The following is a 23,430-nucleotide window of genomic DNA, read 5'->3' as shown; positions in this document are numbered from 1 at the left end:
GAGGATTGCTTTGGCAATTCTGGGTCTTCTATGTGCAAATCTCTTCTCTTCTCTAGCTACACTGTATAGGTGAGGATTCTGGTTTTATTGATAATGTCAAATATCTTTCCAAAGAGGTTGTACCAGTTCATACTCCTGTCAGAAATATGTAAAAGTTCCTATTGATGAACATACTCACCTATATTTAGCATAATAAGTCTTTAATTTTTTGTCAGTGTAACATGATATTTGATCATTTCCCTGCTAAAGATTAGTGTATTTTTATATGTTTCTTGCCCAATCATGTTTCCTTTCTGTAAATGCATCTTTATGAATTTGGCCATTTTTTATTTCAATTTCTTTCATCTATCCTATATTTACTCTGGGAGAACTTTTCATGTTATATTGCCAGTCCCCAGTTTTATGTTTTGAAATATCTTTCCCCACTGTCTTTGTGGTAATTTTTAATAAACAGAAGTTCTTAATTTTAATAGAGCCCAATTCGTCAAAATTTTCTTTGTGATTTTGTGCTTTTTTGTTTTAAAAACTCCTCTTTAGACTTGTAAAGTGAGTCTCTTAAATTTTCTTCTAAGAGTTAAACATTTTTGTCTTTCATACTTTTGTCTCTCATACTTAAGTCCATAATCTATCTGAAATTGATATGAGTGTATGAATTGGCATACTCTTTTCTTGATGGAAAACAATATACACCTTTGTCATATATCAATTTTTTTGTGTGTAGTTTATGTCCAGTCTCTCTCTTCTTTCATCAGTCAGTATTATACCATTGTGTTAATAATACAATATTTTACTGATATCATATGTTAAGACCTATTATAAATCTAGATCATCCTTGTTCTTATTTTTCAGGAGTCTTGATTATTTTTGGCAGTTTTCTCTTTCATCTATTAAAGGTTTTGACTAGGATAACAGATCAATTTTTGGAGATGTTTTATTTTCTAGTATAAAGCTTTTCCTGATTATAAACATGGACTAGATCTAGGTCTTTCAAAATTTACTCAGTTCCTCTTTTATTGTTTTTATAACCTGTAACTTTCTATAGGTTTTATAATATTTTTACATCATTTGTAAGATGTATTCCTTGAAACCTTACTTTTTTTCATGATAATGTAAGTGGACGTGGATGGACCTTGATGTCATTAAGCAAAGTGAGATAAGTCAGACAGACCAAGAAAAATACTGTAAGATATAATTTATATGTGGAATCTAAAAAAAAAAAGAGAACCCATAAAAAGAGAGAGTAGAATGGTAGTTACCAGGGGTTTGGGGTGGGACTGTGGAGGAATTGGGGAGATTTGTTTAAGGATACAAACTTTCAACTAAGGGACAAATAAGTCCTGGAGTTCCAGTCACCAGCATAGTGATTATAGTCAACAATAGTCAACAATATAGTTTACAATACAATATTGTATTATAAACTTCAGAGTTTCTAAGAGACTAAATCTTAATTTTTCTCACTACAAAAAAGAAATAATAATTATGTGACATGATGGAGGTGTTAATTAACACTACAGTGGTAATCATATTGCAATATATAAATGTATCAAGTCAACATGTTGTACAGCTTAAACTTACACAGTGGTATATGTCAATTATATCTCAAAAGATTAAAAATAATGTAAATGGCCTGTTACTTTCAGTGAATTGAGAAGATACTATCAGAGTTCAAGCAGAGGAGTGATATGGTATGAATTATATTTGAAAGAGATTATTCTGGCTGCTTTATGAATAGATGAAGATAGGAGTCGGGCAAAGCTGGAGTAAGGAGAACCATTCAGGAGGTTATTACTCTAATCCAGGAAAAGATGATGATGACTTGACTGGGATTATAGAAATAGATATAGAGAAAAGTAGTGAGATTCTGGATATATTTTGAAGTTAGCAACAACAGGTAACAGTGATTAATTAGATATGAACTGTAAAGAAAGAGAAAAGTCATGGTGGACTGCAAGGTTTTTAGTTTGAGAAATGGAAAAGGTGAGGTTGCCATTTTAGGAAATGGGGGAGACTGCAATAGGAATAGGCTTGGGTGGTAGGAATACAGGGAACTCAATTTTGGAAATGTAAGTCTGAGATCCCTCTTGGACATTCAAGTTGACATGTTGGGTAGGCGGTTGGATGTAAGAGTCTGGAGTTTAGGGGAGAAAACTGGGTTGGAGATAAATTTGGAGGTCATCCAGTTAATAGGATTTTCCCAAGTCCTGAGACTGGATGATATGACAAAAGAACTTAGTATAAGTTTAAAAAAGGTAAGAGCTCTAAGGACTAAAGCCTGTTGAACAATATTTAGAGATGTGGTCATAAGGAGCAACCAGCAAAGGAGACTTATAGGGATCACCCAGAGATATATTAGAAAAAGTCCTTTTTTTTTTTTTTTTTTTTTTTTCTCCCAGTACGCGGGCCTCTCACTGTTGTGGCCTCTCCCGTTGCGGAACCGGACGCACAGGCTCAGCGGCCATGGCTCACGGGCCCAGCTGCTCCGCGGCATGTGAGATTTCCCAGACTGGGGCACGAACCCATATCCCCTGCATTGGCAGGCGGACTCTCAACCACTGCGCCACCGGGGAAGCCCAAAAGATAGAATTTTGATATAGAATCTGAATACCTCAACTACCAGTTTCTCTGAATACACAAGAGCCTAAAATGTACACCTGTTGCTCAACTTGAACCTTAAAATCTGTCACAGAACTCCTCATGTTCACTTGAATTACATCTCTTATAAGGTCCAAGTTTGTGTCTCATTGTTGCAAACAGGTATTTCAAATTTGGAAAAGAATGGCAGTGAGGATGGGGAGGAAGAGAGAGTATAACTTTAGACAGGATAGGTGTGATAATTCAAAGAAAACAGTCCATCTAATTTTCTGGAATCTCCAGAGCATATGATTCCTTAGGTCTGAAACAGAACCAGGGTCCCTTGCTCTTTCCCTGTGTGTTACATATGTAACACTCACAGGCTGGGAATAAAAACTGGCTACTCTGCCACCAATGCCATTTTTCAGAGAGATCCTCGCTTCCTTGAATGTTCATGCACATGAAGCATGCCTGCTCCTTTGAACTCATGTATAGTTCCTTTAAACTGTCACCTGTGACACAGGCATCCTAATTTTGCTGCTTTAACTACATATCAGGGGCAGTTCCTAACCTGCACAGAGCATCTGGGCAAAGTACCATTTACCACTTCTTTCAGGAGATAATCTATTTTCCTTGTCTTGGTGGAGGGGGATGAATTTCCTTGCATTTACCTTCTGGATGAGCCACCAATCAGCCGTTATGAAACTTAAGACAGTTTTAAAGCTGCCATGGACAACAACGAATTAGAGAGGAAGGAAGGGGGAAGTGGCGATGGCAAGAAACATTGATCTGAGAAACGCATGTAAATCATCAGTGGAACTGTAAGTTCTCTTAACAAATGCATTAAAAATAGTTTTGTTTTCTGTAACCAAGTTTATGTTTCCGTACTTTAAAAAGAAAGGATTAATAAGTATTTACCATCAATTTGCTTAGTTCATCTAGCTTCACGTTCGACAGAGAGGGAAACTGGGGCTCTGAAAGAATAAACTTGGATGGGATCTCTGCCAGAGTCAGTCACCTGGTTTGACAAGGTCTTTTCCTTGGGCCACGACCTGCTGGGGTTGTGATGTCACAGTGGCAGGGCATGGACAGCCCACCCTCCCTCCTGTCTCCCGCCCTCATCCTGTCCCCTGGCCTTTCCCTGAGATCTGGCCTGACACCTACTTCAGAATAAAGAGCTGTAAAGGGTGCTGGCCCAGGACAGGCGTTCTGGAGTTGAAACTTCCACTTTCTGCCAGGAGCTAAAATGCTATTTTCCATCTTTATCTGAATTTCTCCCACGGGCTTTAAAGAAACCCTGAAACCCAAACCCATACCAAGCTTTTCCTCTCTTCCGCATCCCATACTCTTTGGTTGTGTTCAGGCAGTTTCTCCGTGGAGTAAAGTGTTTTCATGGATTTGCCTGAGAAAAAACCTCAAAGGAGGCCAAGTTTGTCCAGTGAAGATCCTTCTGAGTTCTCATGGTGGCTCTAACCCCAGAAGCTTCTCTATTTGTCTTACCGAAAACTGCTGTCAGGAAGGAATTCACACTGAAGCTTAAAGGGCCAGTTGAAACTAATGCCAATAATAGCTGACATTTATTGAGTGAGACAATATGCTCAATACTTTACATGCATTATCTCATTTAATCCTCACCGGCAACTGTTATTATCCCCAATTTATAGATGAAGTGGAGAGCTAGGTAGCATGCCCAAGGTCACACAGGTGACCTCTCTAAAGCTGGAAGCTATGTTTTTTAACTATAAAGGTTCTGAGCAGGAGTGTGTGTGTGTGTGTGTGTGTGTGTGTGTGTGTGTGTATGCTTGTGATAAAATTCACCACTGTAATTTTAGAGTGTACAATTCAGTGGCATTCAGTACATTCACAATAATGTGTAACCATCACCACTAGTTCCAGAATTTTTCATCACCACAAAAGGAAATCCTGTACTCCCCATTCTCTGCTCCCTCCAGCCTTAGGCAACCACTAATCTAATATCTGTCTCTATGGATTTGCCTCTTCTGGCTATTTCCTATAAATAGAATCATACAATATGTGGCTTCTTTCACTGAGTATAATGTTTTCAAAGTTCACCCATGTTGTGACATATATCAGTACTTCATTCCTTTTTATGGCCGAACAATATTCCACTGTTTGGAGAGACCACATTTTGCTTATCCAGTCATCTGTTGAGGGACAGGTGTGTGTACTTTAACAGAAAGATAGCCTTTATCCTCAAGGAATGAATCTCTATGGTGGGATTTCAAGCATAACATCAAACTGGAGATAAGAGAGTTGGCAGCAAGGGCCTTTCTCAGAACTTTCAAGTCACAATTTAGAAATCACTTGTTCTGTGACTAGCTCTGTGGGAGTGGCAGTGAGGCGGGATGTCTAATGGTACATGCTCCCCACAGGCGTCAAGGCTTCCAAACCACTTCTGCCTGGTAGGGAGGTTACTACAGGACGGCATCTGGCAGGCTCTTGGAATCAAAGCTTACATCTCAGGCTACTCACCCCCCATTTCACTGAGGGAGGACATGTCATAAGAATAAGTAGGTTTCCACACACAGGCTGTTTGCACAAGCATAAAGGAAGGGAGGATCTGAGTGATCCCCTGGATAATTTAATCCTCACGTCAGCCCAACTGCTGTCTTGGGTTCTCTCCATAACATGTATACACACATAAACTTAATTATGCAACTTCTAATAATGCACCAAATAGGTCTTCTTAAAGGTAGTTAGATCAGTCCAGTTTGAAAACATTTGGCTGGGCCAAGCTTTCTTTGTGAGGCTAAGTACTGTAGTGGTTCAGAACACAGGCTTTAGAATCAGGTAGACCTACATTCAAATAGTGCCTCTGCTACCATTAGCTCTGGGAATTTAAACAGGAGATACAACCTCAATTTCTTCACCTATAAACTGGGAACAGTAGTTAACAGTACCAAACTCAGTGCATTCTTACCACCATATGTGAAGAATGCAGCATGGTGCCTAGGAGAAGCAATTTTTAATGTGATTATTAAAAATCACCGTCGTCAACTTTTACTGAGATTTTATTAAAGGACAGACTAAGGATCGCAACTGCCAACTCTACGTTATTCGATACAATTAAACCATGAGCTTAAATGGTTCAAATTTATCCCATCATCTTACATTCCTATAGATTTCATCTAGTAGCTGAATTTGGGGGAGGAAAAGAAAAAGGACCCACACAAAACTTTCCCAGTTGAAGACATTTTTATTTCGGTACGCACCTGGGTCCCTGGCAGGATGGGCCTGTCCTCCGCGGGAGGACGTGTTCTCCCCCTCCTTTGGGAGAGGATGGGGGCCCTGCCCTGAGGGGGCAGCTGGGGGATGAGGCAAAGGGCTATGTGACAGTGATAGGTCACAATGAGGCAAAGGGCTATGCGACAGTGATAGGTCACAAAGGGCCCAGAGGATAAATAGGCTGTGCCAGGGGGTTAGGCTGAGAAAGTGGTTACTTCTCTCACTAGGACTGAAGTTCACCACAGCCTCTTGGGGAGATAAAAACCCAGAAGCAGAAGTGAGGGGAGGCAGAGGGGGAGCCTACCATACCTCTCTACACACTTAAAGAGATTCAGCCTGGGGTCCAGGCGCCCTACCGCGTCCCCGCTGTGATCATCTGTACCCCTACGCACGCCCCTGCCTCTGGGAGACCCTGAGGCAAAGGTGGGGCCTGTGGGGCGGGCTTGGAAGACCTGCCGTAGGGCCACCTGTGTGTGACTTACGAGCACCGCAGCTCGCTCTTCTGCCAGTGAGGCCGAGGGAGGGAAGAGCCAGGGGCCCACCTTAACCGCGCTGTCTGTCGTGATCAAAGACAGCCATGAGTGGGGACACTCTGCTCCCATATCACACGGCCCAGAGCAGCACCAGCGTGGGCCTGCTCAACACCACCACGGGGAAGCTGCAGCAGCAACTGCGCAATGGCGAATATGACATCTTCAAGTACGCACCGATATTCGAGAGCGACTTTATCCAGATCACGAAGAGGGGAGACCTGATTGACGTGCACAACTGTGTCTGCATGGTGACCGTGGGCATCACATCCAGCAGCCCTGTCCTCCCACTCCCAGACACCATGCTGCTGGCCCGATGGGCCACCGGCTGTGAAGAGCATGCTGAGCACAGCCAGGCCGCCAAGGGCAAGAGCCACGAGCCTGCAAAGACCTTAGAGCTCACCAGGCTCCTTCCCTTGACGTTCGTGAGCATCTCCACTCATAATCGCGAGAAACAACAGCTGCGCGTGCAGTTTGCCACTGGCCGCTCCTGGTACCTGCAGCTGTGTGCCCCTCCGGACGCACAGGAAGACCTCTTCACCTCTTGGGAAGAGCTGATTTACCTCCTGCGACCACCAGTGGAGAGTCTTAGCCGCACCTATGCCGTTCCAGCCTGGGACATGATCGGCCTGCCTGTGTTCGAGGAGGAGGAGGAGGACGGCAGGAGCCCGGCAGTGGAGGATCTCCAAGAAATGTGGGATCAGGACCAGGTGAGCATCTGCAGCCTCCACACGTGCTCTGAGCTGTCCGGGGCCACATCTGCAGCTTTTGCTGGTGGGGAGGGGATCCAACTGGACTCCCACAAGTCCGATACCATGCCCGATGTGGCCACCGCAAAAGCAAAATCTACAGTGCTTGACAAAGCGTCAGCGTCGTGGGCAATGACAAAGGTGGAGACAGCAGGGGTGGCAGGAGGCACCGCAGCGGGTGCTTTGAGCGTGGCAGTGATCAAGTCTCCTGCCCCTGAAGAGCAGAGCACGGCCACAGCAGCCACAGCCAGCAACGGTCCAGGAGGAAGGAAAACCCACATAGCCACTGGGGGCACTGCCAGAACATCCCCGAGGAGCAGGAAAACGGTGCTGCGAACAATTCAGGGTATGCTTGGCAGGTGCCGCGAACTGTTCAGGGTATGCTTCCAGCACGTCCACCAGTCTCTCCCCAGAGGCCTGCGTGACTGTGGTCGGAGCAGAACCCACCAGCAAGACTGCTGAAGGAAGAGCCGACGAGGAGGACGAGGGGACCCTCATCTCAACCTTGCCACAGGAAGGCAAAGTGAGTGAACAGGATGGCAGCTCACAGAGGGTGTCCCAGGCCCGCAAGGAAAGAAGGGAGAGAAGGGAGCACTGGGGAGAGGACAGAGCTCTTATGAGCCCCTCGCTCTGCAGTTCAGTGGAAAGCCACCACAAGGCAGAGGGGAACAAGACCATCCAGAAAGCAGCTGGCCCGTGCTCAGGCGGCGGCAGAGCCACTAGCGATGACCAAAAGGACAAAGGCCACGGCAGCCCGGGGGGCAGCGAGCAGGGCACTGCTCACAAAGGCATCAGCCGTGCTCCCATCACCAACGAGTCCAGGACCTCGCACAAATCGGGCAGGAGCTTATCTACAGCGAGTTCAGGTCCCACCACCGAGAGACTCAGCAGGATCAGCTCTTTCTTCAGGAACGTCAGAGCCAGTCTTACTACAAAGACAGTGGCCTCCTCACGCGATAAATATGTGAGCATCCTGGTGAAGCCAGTGGAAGGGACCCGAATGGAGGCCGTCGTAGAGACAACAGAGAGTGGCCAGGGGCTGGAGATCACTGGCGGTGTGACATCTGACACCATGGAGCCAGTGACCGCTGAAGCCCATCAATAGGACCTAGAGCTGGGAGCTGCAAAGGGGACCACGGCTCAGGCAAATACCCCTGGAGAGCCCATTTCAGCTTCCTTACTGCAATTTAAATAAAAAAACAAACAATCTGAGAATGCATGCAGTGTTTTGTCTGAATTTCTAGGTCCCGAAGCCCAGCTGTAGCCTCACAGTGGATTCTGTGATGTCAGCTGTGCCACAGTCTGAGACCCAGTGTCCAGTCAAGGGCAGCCCCACCTCACACACATGCTCAGCGCCAACAGCAGTGCTGCATCTGGCCTCCACTCCTTTCTGGCTTTGCCCCCCAGGGCCATGGCTCAAAGTCAGACTATGGTCTGGGAAGCTCTCCTTCACTATCCCCCTATTCTTTTTATAAACGCTTATTCCCCCTGAAGGTCTGTAAACAAAGCAAGTACAGGACTCATGTCCCCTCGGGCTATTCAGTGGATAGAAATAAGTATTAGCTAGCAATCAGAACTGCAAGCACTCTCATCTAGACTTAGCTGTTCCCTGCCCAGGTATTAGCTCGCAATCAGAACAGCAAGTATTAGCTAGTGTGCCATCGTAAGCATACCACTCGATGACATTTCACAAGATAAGCAACCCCACGAAACTAGCACCTGGCGAAGAATCAAAACATCACTGCAAGTCTGCAAGTGCCCCCTTGCAGTCACTCAAGGGTAACCACTACCCTAGCTTTCAACACCATAGATGAATGTTGTTTGCTTTTTCAACTTTACATACTGGAATCACATAGTATGTACTCTTTGACTCTGGTTTCTTTCCCTTAACATTATATTTATGAGGTTTGTGCATGACTTCCCTGGCGATCGTCCATTTATTTTCACTGCTATACAGTATTCCATTGTGTGATGATACTACAACTTATTTTGTTATTGATTTAAGTTATCAGTTTTGGGCTATTAAAATAGTGCTATTATGAACATTTATATACAGATCTGTTGGTAAAAATATACATAAACTTCTGTTCGGCATATACATAGGAATGGAATTGAATATATGCATATGTTCAGCTTCTGATCATACTGCCAAGCTATTTTCCTTCCAAAATGACTGTGGAAATAATAATTCCCACCAGGAATGTATTAAAGTCCTGGTTGCTCCACATCCTTGCCAACATTTGATACTGTTTAGCTCTTTCCATTTAGCCATTCAGGTGGGATATAGTGACTTTTCTCCCTTTTTCATGATAAAAATATACTGAAAAATATATAATTGGGCTTCCCTGGTGGCGCAGTAGTTGAGAGTCCGCCAGCCGACACAGGGGATGCAGGTTCGTGGCCCGGTCCGGGAAGATCCCACATGCCGCGGAGCGGCTGGGCCCGTGAGCCGTGGCTGCTGAGCCTGCGCGTCCGGAGCCTGTGCTCCGCAACCGGAGAGGCCACAACAGTGAGAGGCCTGCGTACCGCAAAAAAAAAAAAAAATAAAAATCAAGTAATCAGCTCAATAGATGCAGAAAAAGCATTTGAAAAAACATCAATAATCCTTCACGATAAAAATGCCCAGAAAACTAAAAGAATAGAAGTGAACTTCTTAAACTTGACAGAGGGAAATTCTGAAATAAAGCTACAGCTAACAACATACTTTATGGTGAAAGATTGAATGATTTCCCCTGAGACAGGGAACAATGAAAAGATAACTGCTCTTAACCCATCTATTAAATGAGCAGGAGTGTGTGTGTGAGTGAAAAAGCCAAGACCAATTAGACCTGCCAAACTGATCCCAATGCAAACCTCCAATCTTCTGAATTAAAAAAAAAATTAAGAAAAAGAAGATACAGACAACAACAAACCCAGAATAATATGAAAGAAGGAACACTCAGGAAACAAGACTTCTTAGATATTAAAACTAATACAGTAGAAATATATTCAAAGAAGGGCTAGAACACAAAATTGAGGAAATCACTCAGTAAGTGGTGAAAAAAAAGACAATGATAAAAACATTTGAAATGAGAAAGTTAAAGGACTAAACTAAGAATTTCAATTCAGATGTGAACATAAATTTCAGAAAAAACAGAAAACTGAAGGTAGCAGCTTATTAAAGACATTTTAAGAATCCCCAAAATGAAGGGCCTGTGTTTCCATATTAAAAGGGAAGTCAGAACAAAAAAAATTAAAAGCATATCATGATCTAATTTTAGAACACTGAAGATAAAGAGAAGGTCCTGTATTTGTTTTCCAGGGCTTCTGTAAGAAAGTACCCCAAACTGAGTGACTTAAAAAAAAAATTGTCGTCTCACAGTTTGGGAAGCTAGAAGCACAAGATCAAGGTGCTGGCAGAGCTTGTTTCTTTCGAGGGCTGTGCAGAAAGGACCTATTCCAGGCCTTTCTCCTTGGCTTGTAGATGACCGTATTATTTCTGTGTCTCTTCCTGTTGTCTTCCCCCATGTGTGTTTACTCTTTGTCCAAATTTTCCCTTTTTATAAGAACATCAGTCAGATTGGATTAGAACCAACCCTATTGACTTCATCTTAAGTAATTGTATCTATAACGACACTACTTCCAAATAAGGTCATATTCTGAGGTAGTGGGGAAAAAGACTTCACATATGATTTTTAAGAGGACACAATTTAACCTATAACAAGTCCTAAAATCATGCAAAAGAAAATATATATAAAACAGATCACATAGAGGGAACTGGATTTAGAATGACATTGGACTTCTTAGTATACCCTCAAAGTTCTTTAGGAAAATGATTTTCAACCTAGAATTCTCTTCATAACCAACGAATAATTAAATGTAAAGGTGGGCTAAAGACATCTTTAGACACGCAAGGACTCAAGTGTTAACTTTCCCTATCCCCTTCTCAGGAAGCCACTGCTGCATATGCTTAATAAAAATGGCAGGGAGTGGGGGATTGGTGGATTTACTCTAAAGTTAATGAATCTTCAATTTTAGAATCCCTCACTTGCACAGTTCCCCCTTTCAATGAATGGAAAGGGCCCTAGCAATGTGGTGACATAATCAAATGATTTTGAAAAAATTTTAAAGAAAGATAACCACTATTGGTTAAGACAGTCACATTTCCTTGTATAGGTGTGCTAGGCATTTTTGGGATCCAGCTAAGAAGAAGCTGTGTTGGAGACATTATATTGTGTTTAGTAGGATATATTTATGAGGCTTATGTCATTTCCATGTATAATTAAAGTTTTGCCAGTTGGAAGTGTAAGAATAGCTTCTAGTAATCTCCTCTTACCATTATGCTAACTGCCTTAGTGGCATCAAAGTTCAGAGCCAGAGATTTATCTCAATAAGAATGTGTCCTTTTGCAGCTGACACCAGAAAGATCTAGGTAGGGAAGGAGATGGAGGATGTGAAATTTACAGAGGCGGAGAAATCTACCAACCATCATGCATACAAACTGTAAGCAGAGCATTCAGTTCTCATCAGAGCCCAGAAAAAAATGGACATTCTCTTCAGTCGGGAAAGTACTGGATAATATAGAATTCGTGATTATAAATGCACCACAGTTTTTTTGATGAAAATTGTACAAAAATACGATTTATCTGAATTCCTGTGTGTTAAGGGCGTATACTTGTATATGCAGTGTCACAAACATAGTATATTTGAATGTAAAGTTGTATGATTTATAACTTAGCATCTTGTCCTGACAAATTTTGGCAGTTCCCGATGAAAACTGCCCCTGAGTGAAACAATCTCTGAGTGGAACCTGAGGAAATAAGTCTCAAGTGACAAAAACACTACATGTCATCCTGTGTATGTCAATGTATGTGTATAATACACATTTATGTAGCTCAAAACAGGCTAGCAGCAATTTGTAAATGCATTTGAATTTGTGGGACAGGAAATGAAAAGTTTTAAAGCCATTATTATCTTCAGGAGAAAGAAGAAGTTGTAAAAGAGTTGCAGTCGTAGTGAGGTGGGAGGTAGATGGGCACCCCCAGGGTAAGCAGTTAGAGATTCGTTCCCAGTGGACTGATACTCCAAGATGAGAATAGCAGGACAATTGAGAGAGGAGGCTGGGCCCTTCCCAGATAGAAGATAAAAGACCACGTATTTCTCATTCTCAAAGTCAAGGAGACCTTCCCGACTAAAAAGCTCCTTGGAGGTCAAAAAGGGAGGGGGCACCACCCCATAGTAAGAGATGTCAAGTACCCATAGACCTCTGCTAGACTCTATCTTGGCTAAGAGATGCGCACGCACACATGGGAGGATCCTGAGATAAACCAAATATGGGCTTAGAACCAGGCAAAACAAAATGATTGGCTAAAGGAAGCCTGGAAGAAATGCCCCATATAAGTGATTTAAACTACTACGAGTGTGCGACTCTCTCTGAGTCCGCCTGTGTGTCTCTCTATACGTACTGTACTCTTTTCCTCCTAATAAGCACTTATTTCACTACCTTCCGTCTTTGTGGGAATTCTTTTCTGCAAAGCCGAAGGGCCAGGGCCTTGTCACTGACCCCTGGTCTAGTGTCTCGGATTCGGTGTCTCACTTCCGCGACCCGACCTCAATCTCTGACCGGGAACCAAAACCCTGCTTCAAGCCACTGCAGGCCGAGGCCACCTGAGATCAGTAGTATACCACTTAGTCTCACTGTGAGCACTATTAACGTCATCAGAATCCATGTAAGCACTGCACATTGATTTAGTTAATATTATGATGTAACTACATTAGGAAGCTATAGGGACTATGTATGGGAGTCTGTATGCTTGTGTGTCTGTTGTGTGCGAGTTATTTGTAAGAGAGGTAAATTCTCGTCTTCCATTTAAAACAAAATAACTGCCTAAAATTGAAAACTGAAGAAATACCATATAGGAATGTTAAATGCCTCAGGAAACAGCTAAAGGTGTATTAGGGGATGCTGTTGGAGAATAAGATTTATGGGTCAGGAAGAGAGGAATAGGAAATAGCTACATTTTGTTATAAACTTTGTAGTGCTATTTGCCTTTTAAAAGCATGTTTATATATTTTTAATAAAAATAAAATGTAACTGAAAAATGGAATCAGTTCTGACACACTTTCATAAAATGAGTCCTGTAAGCTTATTACACTTTTCTAGATTATTGCTAAAATTGATTCACATTTTATTTTTGCATTATATAATGCTAGTAGGAGTACTCTTTCAAGGTGAAGAAATGATTAAATGAAACTAATTATTTCTTTGAAGAAAACCTAAATCCTTGATAAACCAAATGAGAATTGAGATAGAGCAGCCTGTTTGAATATCATTGTGCAGAGCCAATACTTTTTTAAAGGAAAGTAGGATTTAAATATTTATGAAATTGAGTTTTCTTTACTATTTTGAAAAAGAAATTATTAAAATTTTACGACCTTTGTAGAATTTATTTTTCTTTCCTTTCTGTACTATGTAGGAAATAAATTAGTTTTACATTAATAAATCAGAATACGTGAAAAACTAATTGCTCACAAAATGCAACTGTATCAGATAAAAATAAAACAGCATTGTTGCTTAGCTTCCTAAGTTTGAATTTATTATATTTAATAAAATAAAGATTAAAAATGTATGCATTGGGGTTTCTAAATGTAGGCACCATGCATTCATTCAGGTTTTGTTATAGAAGAAGCATTGATTTTACTCTTGCATCTACATTTCACAAAGAGAGTATCAGCGGAAAAAAGCTTGCCTCACAGGCAAAGTTGAAAGCTCAGTTTCATTTTATTTCTTATCTTAATAGCAGGAACCTGCTACACAATGAAAAATATATGCTTCAGGAAGATTGAACGTGCTACGTTTTGCAGAGTTGTTCATCTTTTCTAAAGGACAGTTATCAACTAAGCAAAAAATGAAGCTATTCTGTTTGGCTTGTGATATTATAGATCTATGACTGTGTAGTTAGAAAAATCCAAGCAGGAGAGGTTAGAGTTTAAAAATTAAGAGAAAGGTGATAGAGTGTTTTTGTTGAGAATATAGCTTCAGAGGAATACATATTATGGTGGGCATCCTGTAAAATGGCCCCCAAGAGTCCTTACCTCCTAGTATTCAGGCTTTTGTGAAATCCCCTCTCATTGAGTGTGCACTGGACTTGCTTCTAAACAATAGAATATGGAAGAAGTGATGGGATGTTGCTTCCAAGATTAAGTTATAAAAAAGAGTTTGGCTTCTGTCTTGGTGCTTTCTCTCACTCTCTCTTGGCTTGCCGAGCCTGAAAGACCTTGCCAGTTTTTGAGGCAGCTCTAGGGAGAGTTTCATGTGTGTGAGCTTGGAAGGAGATCTTCTGAGACCTGTCAGTAGCCACATGTGTGAGCGTTTAAGAGATCCTTCTCTAGTCAAGCCCTGGGAAAATTGCAGTCCCAGCCGATACCTTTACTGTAGGCTCTTAAAGGACTCTAATCAGAAACACACAGCTAAGCCACTACCTAACCTACTGAAAGTGTAAGATAATTTTTTTTTCAGCTACTGAATTTTGGGATAGTTAATTATGGAGCAATAAGTAACTAATTCACAGGGCATAATTTAAACCCTGGCCCCACTTAATTTCTCTAAGTCTCAGATTCTACATTATTAAAATAGGATAACAACTGTATGTAATTTTTGTATCATTGTTTGGGGATTTAATGGGTTAACTTATACTAATAACTCAGCATCTGTAACTGCACATATGGTTTACCCAAAAAAGGGAACTATTATTTTTATTATCCATATAATTTGGGGCAAAATGTATAGAATGAGCCTGTTCTTCTGTACTTAGACTGGAATATATCTTCTCAAAAGATCCGTAAACCATCATCCAACATATAATTTGCCTTTAATATTTATTCTACACCAGTGTCAATCTTTGCTGCCTTTCCATAGCCATCATCTGCTATCCTTGGCTTTAGACTCAGTTGTATCCAACCACTGAACCAATTCTGATCAACACACACCATACCTATATTAGCAATCTCACAGTCTCCAACCAGCTGGGTTTAGAATTAATACTAAAGTCCTAATCCCAGGACAAGATTAAGGTTGGGGTTTGAGAAGTAATAACTTTTTAAACTACAGAATTGTCCCTATCTCTTGTTGGCTTTTTCCCTAGGCCATGACTTCCTGATTTGTACAACATCCTGAGATACCATGCCTGGTGGCTCTACATCTAAGTTGGACCCCCTAGACCAGCCATGCTTTCTCCCTTATTCCTGACACCACCATGATTCCTGAATTTCTGTTCTTCCTCAAAGGCAAAATGCATTCTCAGTTGGTTTATGTGGATTACGCAGCTATATTTGTTAGACAGAATTTGGATAACTCCATGATGGGGATGAGATCTGTTATCATTTCCTCAGAATAATAAATATTGGGCTGGCCAAAAAGTTCATTTGGGTTTTTCTGTAAGATGTTATGGAACTAACTTTTTGGCCAACCCGATAATTTCAGCTCTATTGATGCCTCTTCCTCTTCTTCCTCCTTTTATCCTATTTATCCACACTGTTCTTACTAAATCTTAATTCTGTGTTTATCACAAGATTGAAAACACTGCACTTTTACAAAAGCAGTAATTTATTAAAATTTTATGTATGAGACAGCATGCAAAGAAAATACTGTTTAGCAATTGGGATAAAGTATAGATACCTTCCCAGTAAAAGTAAATTTACATCTCCAAAGATTGATTTCATTAAAGCACCTTTTATCCCATAGAAAAAAAAAATGAACTCAGTACAACCCTAACTCAAACTTGTGCACTAAAGAAAGTACACTTCTAAAAAGGATGATAACTATGTGTATCTATATGTAATGCTATGGAATTGATATAAACTCTTCTTTATAAAGAACATCTTGACGTTTAGAAAATGAAGGATTTTTCTCTCCTAATTTAGCTAAGACTAAAAAGTTGATTTTATAATTCTTCAAGAATTGTAGATTTAAGACTATAAATCCAGCAGATTGGAAGACATGGTAGTGGTGATGGATTGTTGCCAATATAAAGTAAAATATCAGGACAATTTCATGATAAAAAAATATTATAGAAAATCACAATCATTCTGCTCACACTTTCAAGGAAGTTAATCATCCCTAAGCTAAATGATCAATTTGTATAGTATTAGATTATTTAGATAAATATCTTCACTCAAGAGACTTAGCACATTTTAGGAATGATGTGTCAAAGTATGATAAAATTGTCAATCTGTACTATAGATTCTACCCTCATCTCATTTGTTTTTCAATAAGAATGGTGTTATAAATTACACATAGTGACAATGAAGTACGATAAATTCTAATGTGTAAATCCGGGTGTAAATATCTGTGTTATAATGCCATGCTAGCAGATTTCACTCCCAAACCCAATTTATAAGGTCTCTGATTAATACTATGGTGAACACTTACTCAAAAGTAAACTTGAAAGTCATCGTAACTACTAATATTTAAGCTGTTTATGAGTTATATGAAAGATCACTTTGATCTTAGCAGTTAATGGATGTGTGTTTTTTCTTAGTTATTTCCTTTTTATTTTTCATGCTATAATTGCCACCTTTGTCGTTTCTTCAAAAAGCATCATCCAGGAATTAATTGACAAAGCTATGGCTGGATATTAGGTCTACTGAGTGAACAACTGGGCGTTCCTTTTTACACTCTTGTGTGCTTCATATAAAATGATTTCTAAGTGGTAGCATTTAAAAAGTGTTTCGTTGCATTTGGCATGTCTACGCTGATTAATGTTCCTGATATTTTGACACAGGCAAAGAAAGATGATATGAATTGCAGTGGTTCTTGGCCAGGACCTTTTGAGCAGGACTAGTGCAGTTTTTGGCCATTTGGCAAGTGACGTTTCCTTCATCTGTGAACTTATAGAAATCCAAACTAGTATGTGCAGGACCATATCTATTATCTCTTGAGAATGGATGCAAAAAATGAACAAATAGGAAGGACAGTCTTTAGTTTTATAAAGAATACTCCTTTATATTTATCATAAAAAGCAGGACATGCTAGCTGAGAGGAGAGAAAACCTCCTAGTACCCCCAAATGAGAAAAAAAGTTATAATTGGATGTCATCACTGTCAATCATTTTGTCTGTAAAAAGGAAGCTTTTCGTCTCTAAGTGGAAAAACAGTGATCAGATTCTGTCTGTAGATGAGCATCTTTTGTCTTCCCTTACTGAGACTGAGGTAGGGTCAAATTGAACGTCTTCTGGATGTTGTAGAAACATCCAAGAAAAAAATTTTATGGCTAAGAATCCATGCAGGCAATATACAAGTATTACTTCTGATTAGAGAATAAAGAAGGTTTGCTGAAAATTGTTTTCTGATTTATATGTTTCTTAGAGTTCATACATTCCTTCACCTCAGAAGTATTTATTGAGACCTCATTATGTTCCACACACTCTTCCAGCCTCTAAGAACACACCAGAACAAAATAGAAATTCTTTCCCTCCAGGGTTCACATTCTACTAAATATTTCATTCTTTGATTTGCCAAAAGAACCAATTCATTAATTTGTGAATGATTAAGTATACGAATTTCCTCTGACCTTTTATTTAAAAGTTCTCCTAAAACAATGGCTTTGTGTAAACGTTTGGTGTAACACTGTTGCACTCCTCTCTAAATCTGAATTATAACCTGTGATTGTGGCAGAACCACTAAAACTTTTAGTAACATTTATAGAGATTGTGTATCCTTAGAGACACAGTAGTTAAATGCTAAGAAGTAATTCAGATGCAGATTTGTGTCTATACCCTTTATATATCTACATCTCTATATTTATATCTAGATAGATAGGTAGATACTAGATATAGGTAAAATTATGGGTATAGAGATAGAGATAGCAGTTATCTTGCTAGAAAGGGTAATAAAACTACTGACAATTTATTGTATTCAGTAGACCTTTATCTGTCCTCCAATATATACAAGGCATTAGTCAAAGCACTGTGATGGTTTAGGCAGATAAGACTTCACTAACCTTAGATCAGGCTTATGTACTAAGTAAAGTGTGGGGTCAAGGTATAATACAATAAATGATATATAAATTCTGGAGTTGAGATGAACCCGGGGATGAGGGATTATTGATTATAGTTTAAGGGACTGAGAAAGGCTTAATAATTGAACAGGCTATTTGTTGAGCTTAAAATATCCAAACACTTCAGTCTAACACTATTTTATTAGATCTTTACCAGAAGGATCTAAAGTCCTTGAAAGAACTTAGCTCTAATTAAATATTTCCAAATCCATTTTCAAAGTCTTTCACTGGGCCTTGATGTTGAAAGTGAATGTTCAGTTGAAGGTAACTTTCAGTTCACCTTCTGAAGTTAGTACAAAAAGAAATGAGTTTTTCTCTGATGATTAGTGACTTCTCTGTCTGCCGCTAAGACATTTAAAGGTTTCAGAGAATCAGTAGTAGTCCCACAGTTTTTGTTCTGTCTTTTTAATGAGCCTGAGTAATCTTGGATAAAAAAGAAGTAGGATAATTTTTTTAAAATAAATTTATTTATTTATTTGGCTGTGTTGGGTCTTTGTTGCTGCACGTGGGCTTTCTCTAATTGCGGCGAGCAGGAGCTACTCTTCGTTGCGGTGCGCGGGCTTTTCTAGTTGCGGAGCATGGGCCCTAGGCATGCGGGCTTCAGTAGTTGTGGCTCAGTAGTTTTGTCTCGTGGGCTCTAGAGCACAGGCTCAGTAGTTGTGGTGCACGGGCTTAGTTGCTCTGTGGCATGTGGGATCTTCCTAGACCAGGGCTGGAACCCATGTCCCTGGTATTGGCAGGCAGATTCTTAACCACTGCACCACCAGGGAAGTCCCAGAAGTAGGATAATTTTAAAAAGGATGAGGAGAAAGAAAAGCACAGATGTACACCTGAAAAAATAATTTTTTATGTATTTTTTCCCATTGTATTGTAAAGGGAGAGTGGAGAAGAGAGCTTATCTTCATCCCCTGCTGAGTGGAGGGCTGACCAGCTCAGCTCAGTGATCCATTCAAATGCACAGAGTCATCAAGCTAGTGGTCCATGGTTTCAGTTTTCTGGGTACAAATAAAAATAACACACTAAGTCATTACTACTCTCCACCATTTCATTGTTTCTCTGGAGGAGGTGTCCCTTTTTAGGCTTATTTTGCCTGATGTTTTCACATGATTAGATTGAGGTTATATAAATATTTTTGGTAAGAAGATCACAGAAGAGGTGTGTTCTTCTCTGTATATCATATCAGTGGGCACAAAATGTTAGATGTCATAACTGGTGATATTAACTGTGATCACTTGTTTGATGTAGTATATGACAGGTTTATATGCTCTGGAATTACTGTTTCTACATTCTGTATTGATTAAGTACCTGGGGGAAGATATTTTGACACTATACAAATATCCTAGATCTTAATTTCTACTCAAAAGTTTGCATAATAATTTTAGCATGTAATCTCACCATCAATAATTATTGTTGTGGAGTCCCAGTGGAAATTTTAAAAGTTTTCTTCAGTTTTTATACATTTATTAATTAGATTTATTTTATAAGGAAGAGCTATCCTCTCACTTTTAAATATTTATCTAATTATTCATTTATATTAGTTGGCTGCATGAATATCTACATTATTCTATGGGTTATAATATAATACTATCATTATTTATCTTTTTGCTAAGATTTATCCAGGTTGGTTATTGGAGCTCTTTCACATAGTCTTCTGTGTTCGCATCTTCTTATGAGCATTTTCTTACTTTTGAAACCATAAGATGCTCCACTAATTTTGTATTTTTCCTTCCCTAGACCTGGAATCAAATACTTCACCAGGAATCTCAAGTTGTTTTTATTGGAAAGATCTAATGTTTAAACACTAAGGTCTGAATGCTTGGTGTGCTCTTTGATGCTAGGGTGTCATTGATTCCAGGACCTCTCACAGACTAAGCTTAGATTAAGCACACATACATAAAAACATATTTGGATTTCTCTCTGTATCTAAATATTTGTATATAATATATTAAAAACCATAAGTTCATCATATTTCTACTTATAGTTCAACCCCATAGGTCTTATTCTAGCCTTTCCCTTTCAGTATTTGCAATTGTCTTTCTTTGACACTGAGAAAGCTGTCTCTCATTATCTGCAATTAACTTATTTTTTCAGCCCTATTATATACATAAATTAACTTCAGATCTCCTAACCCATATGCATTTGAGAAACAGATTTACTAACTGTAGTACGTTATTTGTCTACTGTTCTTTTTGTCTTTAGCCTTCTAATACCCAGTCAAAATACTGTTTTCCAAAGTTAACTAAAGTCAGTTTTTTTCTTTTCCATTCTCTACATCGTGGCCACGTTACTTATTTGTAATACATTTAGGCTCCTATATCGCTGTATTTGACTTTGTGTTCATCTCACATCCTTTTTAAAATTTATTTTAAATTTACAAACAGTAAAATTCATTCTTTGTGGTGTACAGCTTGAAAAATGCATGGAGTAATATATCCACCAACATAGCCTTGGCACAGAACAGCCCCATTGAAGTCTCCCTGCAAATTCCCTTGTAGTTAACCACTTTGTTTTCCCCAGTCTCTGGCAAGTTCTGACCTGTTTTGTCTTTATAGTTTTGCTTTTTCCAGGAATGTCATATAAATAGAAACATACAATATGTCAACCAGTGGTTCTCAATGAGATAAAATTTTGTTTCCAAAGAATATTTAGCAACGTCTGGAGATGTTTTTGTTGACTGTAGTGGAGGGGATGTTACTGGCCTCTAGCGCATGAAAGTCAGGGATGCTGCTAAATATTCTACAGTGCACAAACAATTACCTAGCCTAACAAGTCAGTAGTGCACAAATTGGGGAACCCTGATACAGGTTTTTGGATCTGGCTTCTTTCACTTAGCAAAGTGTGTTTAAGATTCATTCGTGTTGTGTGAATCAATAGTTCGTTCCTTTTTTGTTTTCTGATTAGTATTAAGTTGTGAGCAATATCTCACATAGGTTGTTTATCCATTCACATGTGAAGGACGTCCTTGTTAACCAGTTTTTGGCAATTATGGATAAAGCTGTTAGAAACATTTGTATGCAGGTTTTGTGTGGACAAAGTTTCATTTCTCTTTGTTAGAGTAGGATTGTTATTGTTTCTTTCAGTCTGTGTCTTTTCATTATTATAACATTTTCTTTAGTAGATTAAAACATTTTAATTTTTATAGAGTCCAGTTATTATGGATCATGCTTTTGTTATTGTATCTAAATATTCTTGACCTAAACGAAGCTTACACAGATTTTCCCTGGATTTTCATCGATCCGTTTTTTAGTTTTATTTTTTACATTAGTCTGTGATTCATTCTGAGTTAACTTTGTAAGATTCGAGGCACGGGTTGAAATTTATTTTTCTGCGTATGGACATCCAATTTTTCAAGTTTCAGTTGTTGAAAAGACTATCTTTATTGAAATGTCTTTCTCAAAAAATCTGTTGGTGTCAATTACGTAGTGGTTAAAAAATCAGTTGATTATATTTGGTGAGTCAATTTCTAGGTTTTCTATTCTGTTCCATTGATCTATATGTCTATCCTTTAGGGAATAGCATGCTGTCTTTAATTAATGCAGCTTTATAGTAAGGCTTGACATCTGGTAGTGTGAGTCATCTTAACTTTTTAATTCTTTTTAAAAGTTATTTTGGTTATTCTAATTTGTTAGTCTTTCCATGTAAATTTTAGAATCAGCTTGTTGATATACATTTAAAAGAAAAACTCCCATTGGCATCTTGATTGATATTACATTTAATTTCTAGTTTAACTTGCAGAGAATTGAGTTCTTGACAATATTGAGTCTTCCAATCTATGAATACAGTATAGCTTTTGATTTATTTTGGTCTTTGATTTATTTCAGTAAATACGTAATTGTAAGCATACAGAAACCTACATGTGTTTTCGTTAAATATATAACTATTTCATTTTTTTGGTTCTATTGAAAATGGTAGAGTTTTTGTTTTTCAAGTAACTATTACTTATTTCTAGTATATGGAAATACAATGGATTGTATGTATAGTAACCTTTTATCTTGAGACTTTTAAAAATTCACTTATTGGTTCTAGAATCTTTTTAAAGATCCTCTGGGATTTTATATGGAGGTAACCACATTTGTGAAGAGAGACATTATTATTTCTTTCTTTTCAATCTGTATCCCTTTAATCTTAACTCACTAAGAATTCCAGTATTATATTTTCTTGTTTGCAATCTTGGGTGAGAGCATTCAGTCTTTCACCATTAAATATGATGTGTTTAATATGTTTGTATATGTCCTTTAATAAGTTAAGGACGTTCCCTTCTATTCCTGATGTGTGGCTTTATTTTCATGAATAGATACTGAATTTTTGTCAAGTGCTTTTCCACGTCTATTGAATTGATTGTATGATTTTTTAAAATATGGTGTTAATATTAATTTTATTGATCAATTCTTGAATCCTGAACCAGCCTTGTATTCTTGGGATTAAACCTTACCCTTTTGTTATAATGTGTTATTCTTTTTATATTGTCTTTTGGAATTGATTTGCTAAAATATTTTGTGAGGATTTTTATATCCATATTCATGAGGGATCTTGATCTGTAGTTTTCTTATATCTTGGTCTAGTTTTGGTATTATAATAGTGTTGGCCTTATAAAATTTGTGGGTAGAGTGTTTTATTCTCTTTAATTTTCTGAAAGGTATTGTGTAGAATTGGTATTATTTTTCCTTAAATGTTTGGTAAGGTTCACCACTAAATCCCTCCAGTTTTAGAAAGATTTTTTAAAATAAATTTTTCACTACAAATTCAATTTCTTTAACAAAATGGTACCATTTAGGTTGTGTATTCTTTCTTGAGTGAGGCTAGGTAGTTTGCATCTTTCCTAAAATTGGTCCATTTTATCACAATTTTAAAGTTACAGAAAAGAGTTGTTAATATTCTCTTACTATCCTTTTAATGTGTATGGGGTCTGAAGTGAGGCTTTATTATTTTTCATTCCTGGTGTTGGTAATTTTGTCTTCCCTTTCTTTTTAATTTTTTAAAAAATTTCATCAATCTTACTAGAGTTTCATAAATTTTATTGATCTTTTCAAATAACTGGCTTTTTGTCTAATTGATCTCTATTATCTTTCTTTTTTAAATTTCATTACATTCTACTTTTATCTTTATGATCTGCTTCTTTCTGATTGCTTTGAATATAAGCGTTTGTCTTTTTCTAGTTCCTAAGGTAGAAGAAGCTTGGAATACTCAGCATTTGCAAGGAATCAGTGTCAAAATCACTGATCTAAATACTTTTCAAAATAGACCTTTTGAAAATAGGAAGAGAGGTTGCTGGAGAACTAGGGCTCTGAGGTCAAGTAGC

The 23,430-nt window shown here is 38.8% G+C and overlaps 1 protein-coding gene across 1 annotated transcript; it reads left to right on the top strand.

Annotated features, from left to right (window-relative positions):
* Window positions 1-6,394: 6,394 nt before the first annotated feature.
* LOC309819236 (Golgi-associated RAB2 interactor protein 4-like) lies at window positions 6,395-8,201 on the top strand (the record flags this gene model as incomplete). The annotated part of the gene is made up of 2 exons (XM_082649372.1): window positions 6,395-7,442; window positions 7,474-8,201. 2 exons carry the CDS (start codon window positions 6,395-6,397, stop codon window positions 8,199-8,201), a joined length of 1,776 nt encoding a protein of 591 aa, XP_082505498.1.
* Window positions 8,202-23,430: the final 15,229 nt, after the last annotated feature.

Source organism: Grampus griseus, assembly GCF_964374135.1.
Source record: "Grampus griseus genome assembly, chromosome: 2".
Taxonomy (NCBI): Eukaryota; Metazoa; Chordata; class Mammalia; order Artiodactyla; family Delphinidae; genus Grampus; species Grampus griseus.
The sequence above is the reverse complement of the archived record's forward strand: the minus strand, read 5'-3'. Positions and strand labels throughout refer to the sequence as shown.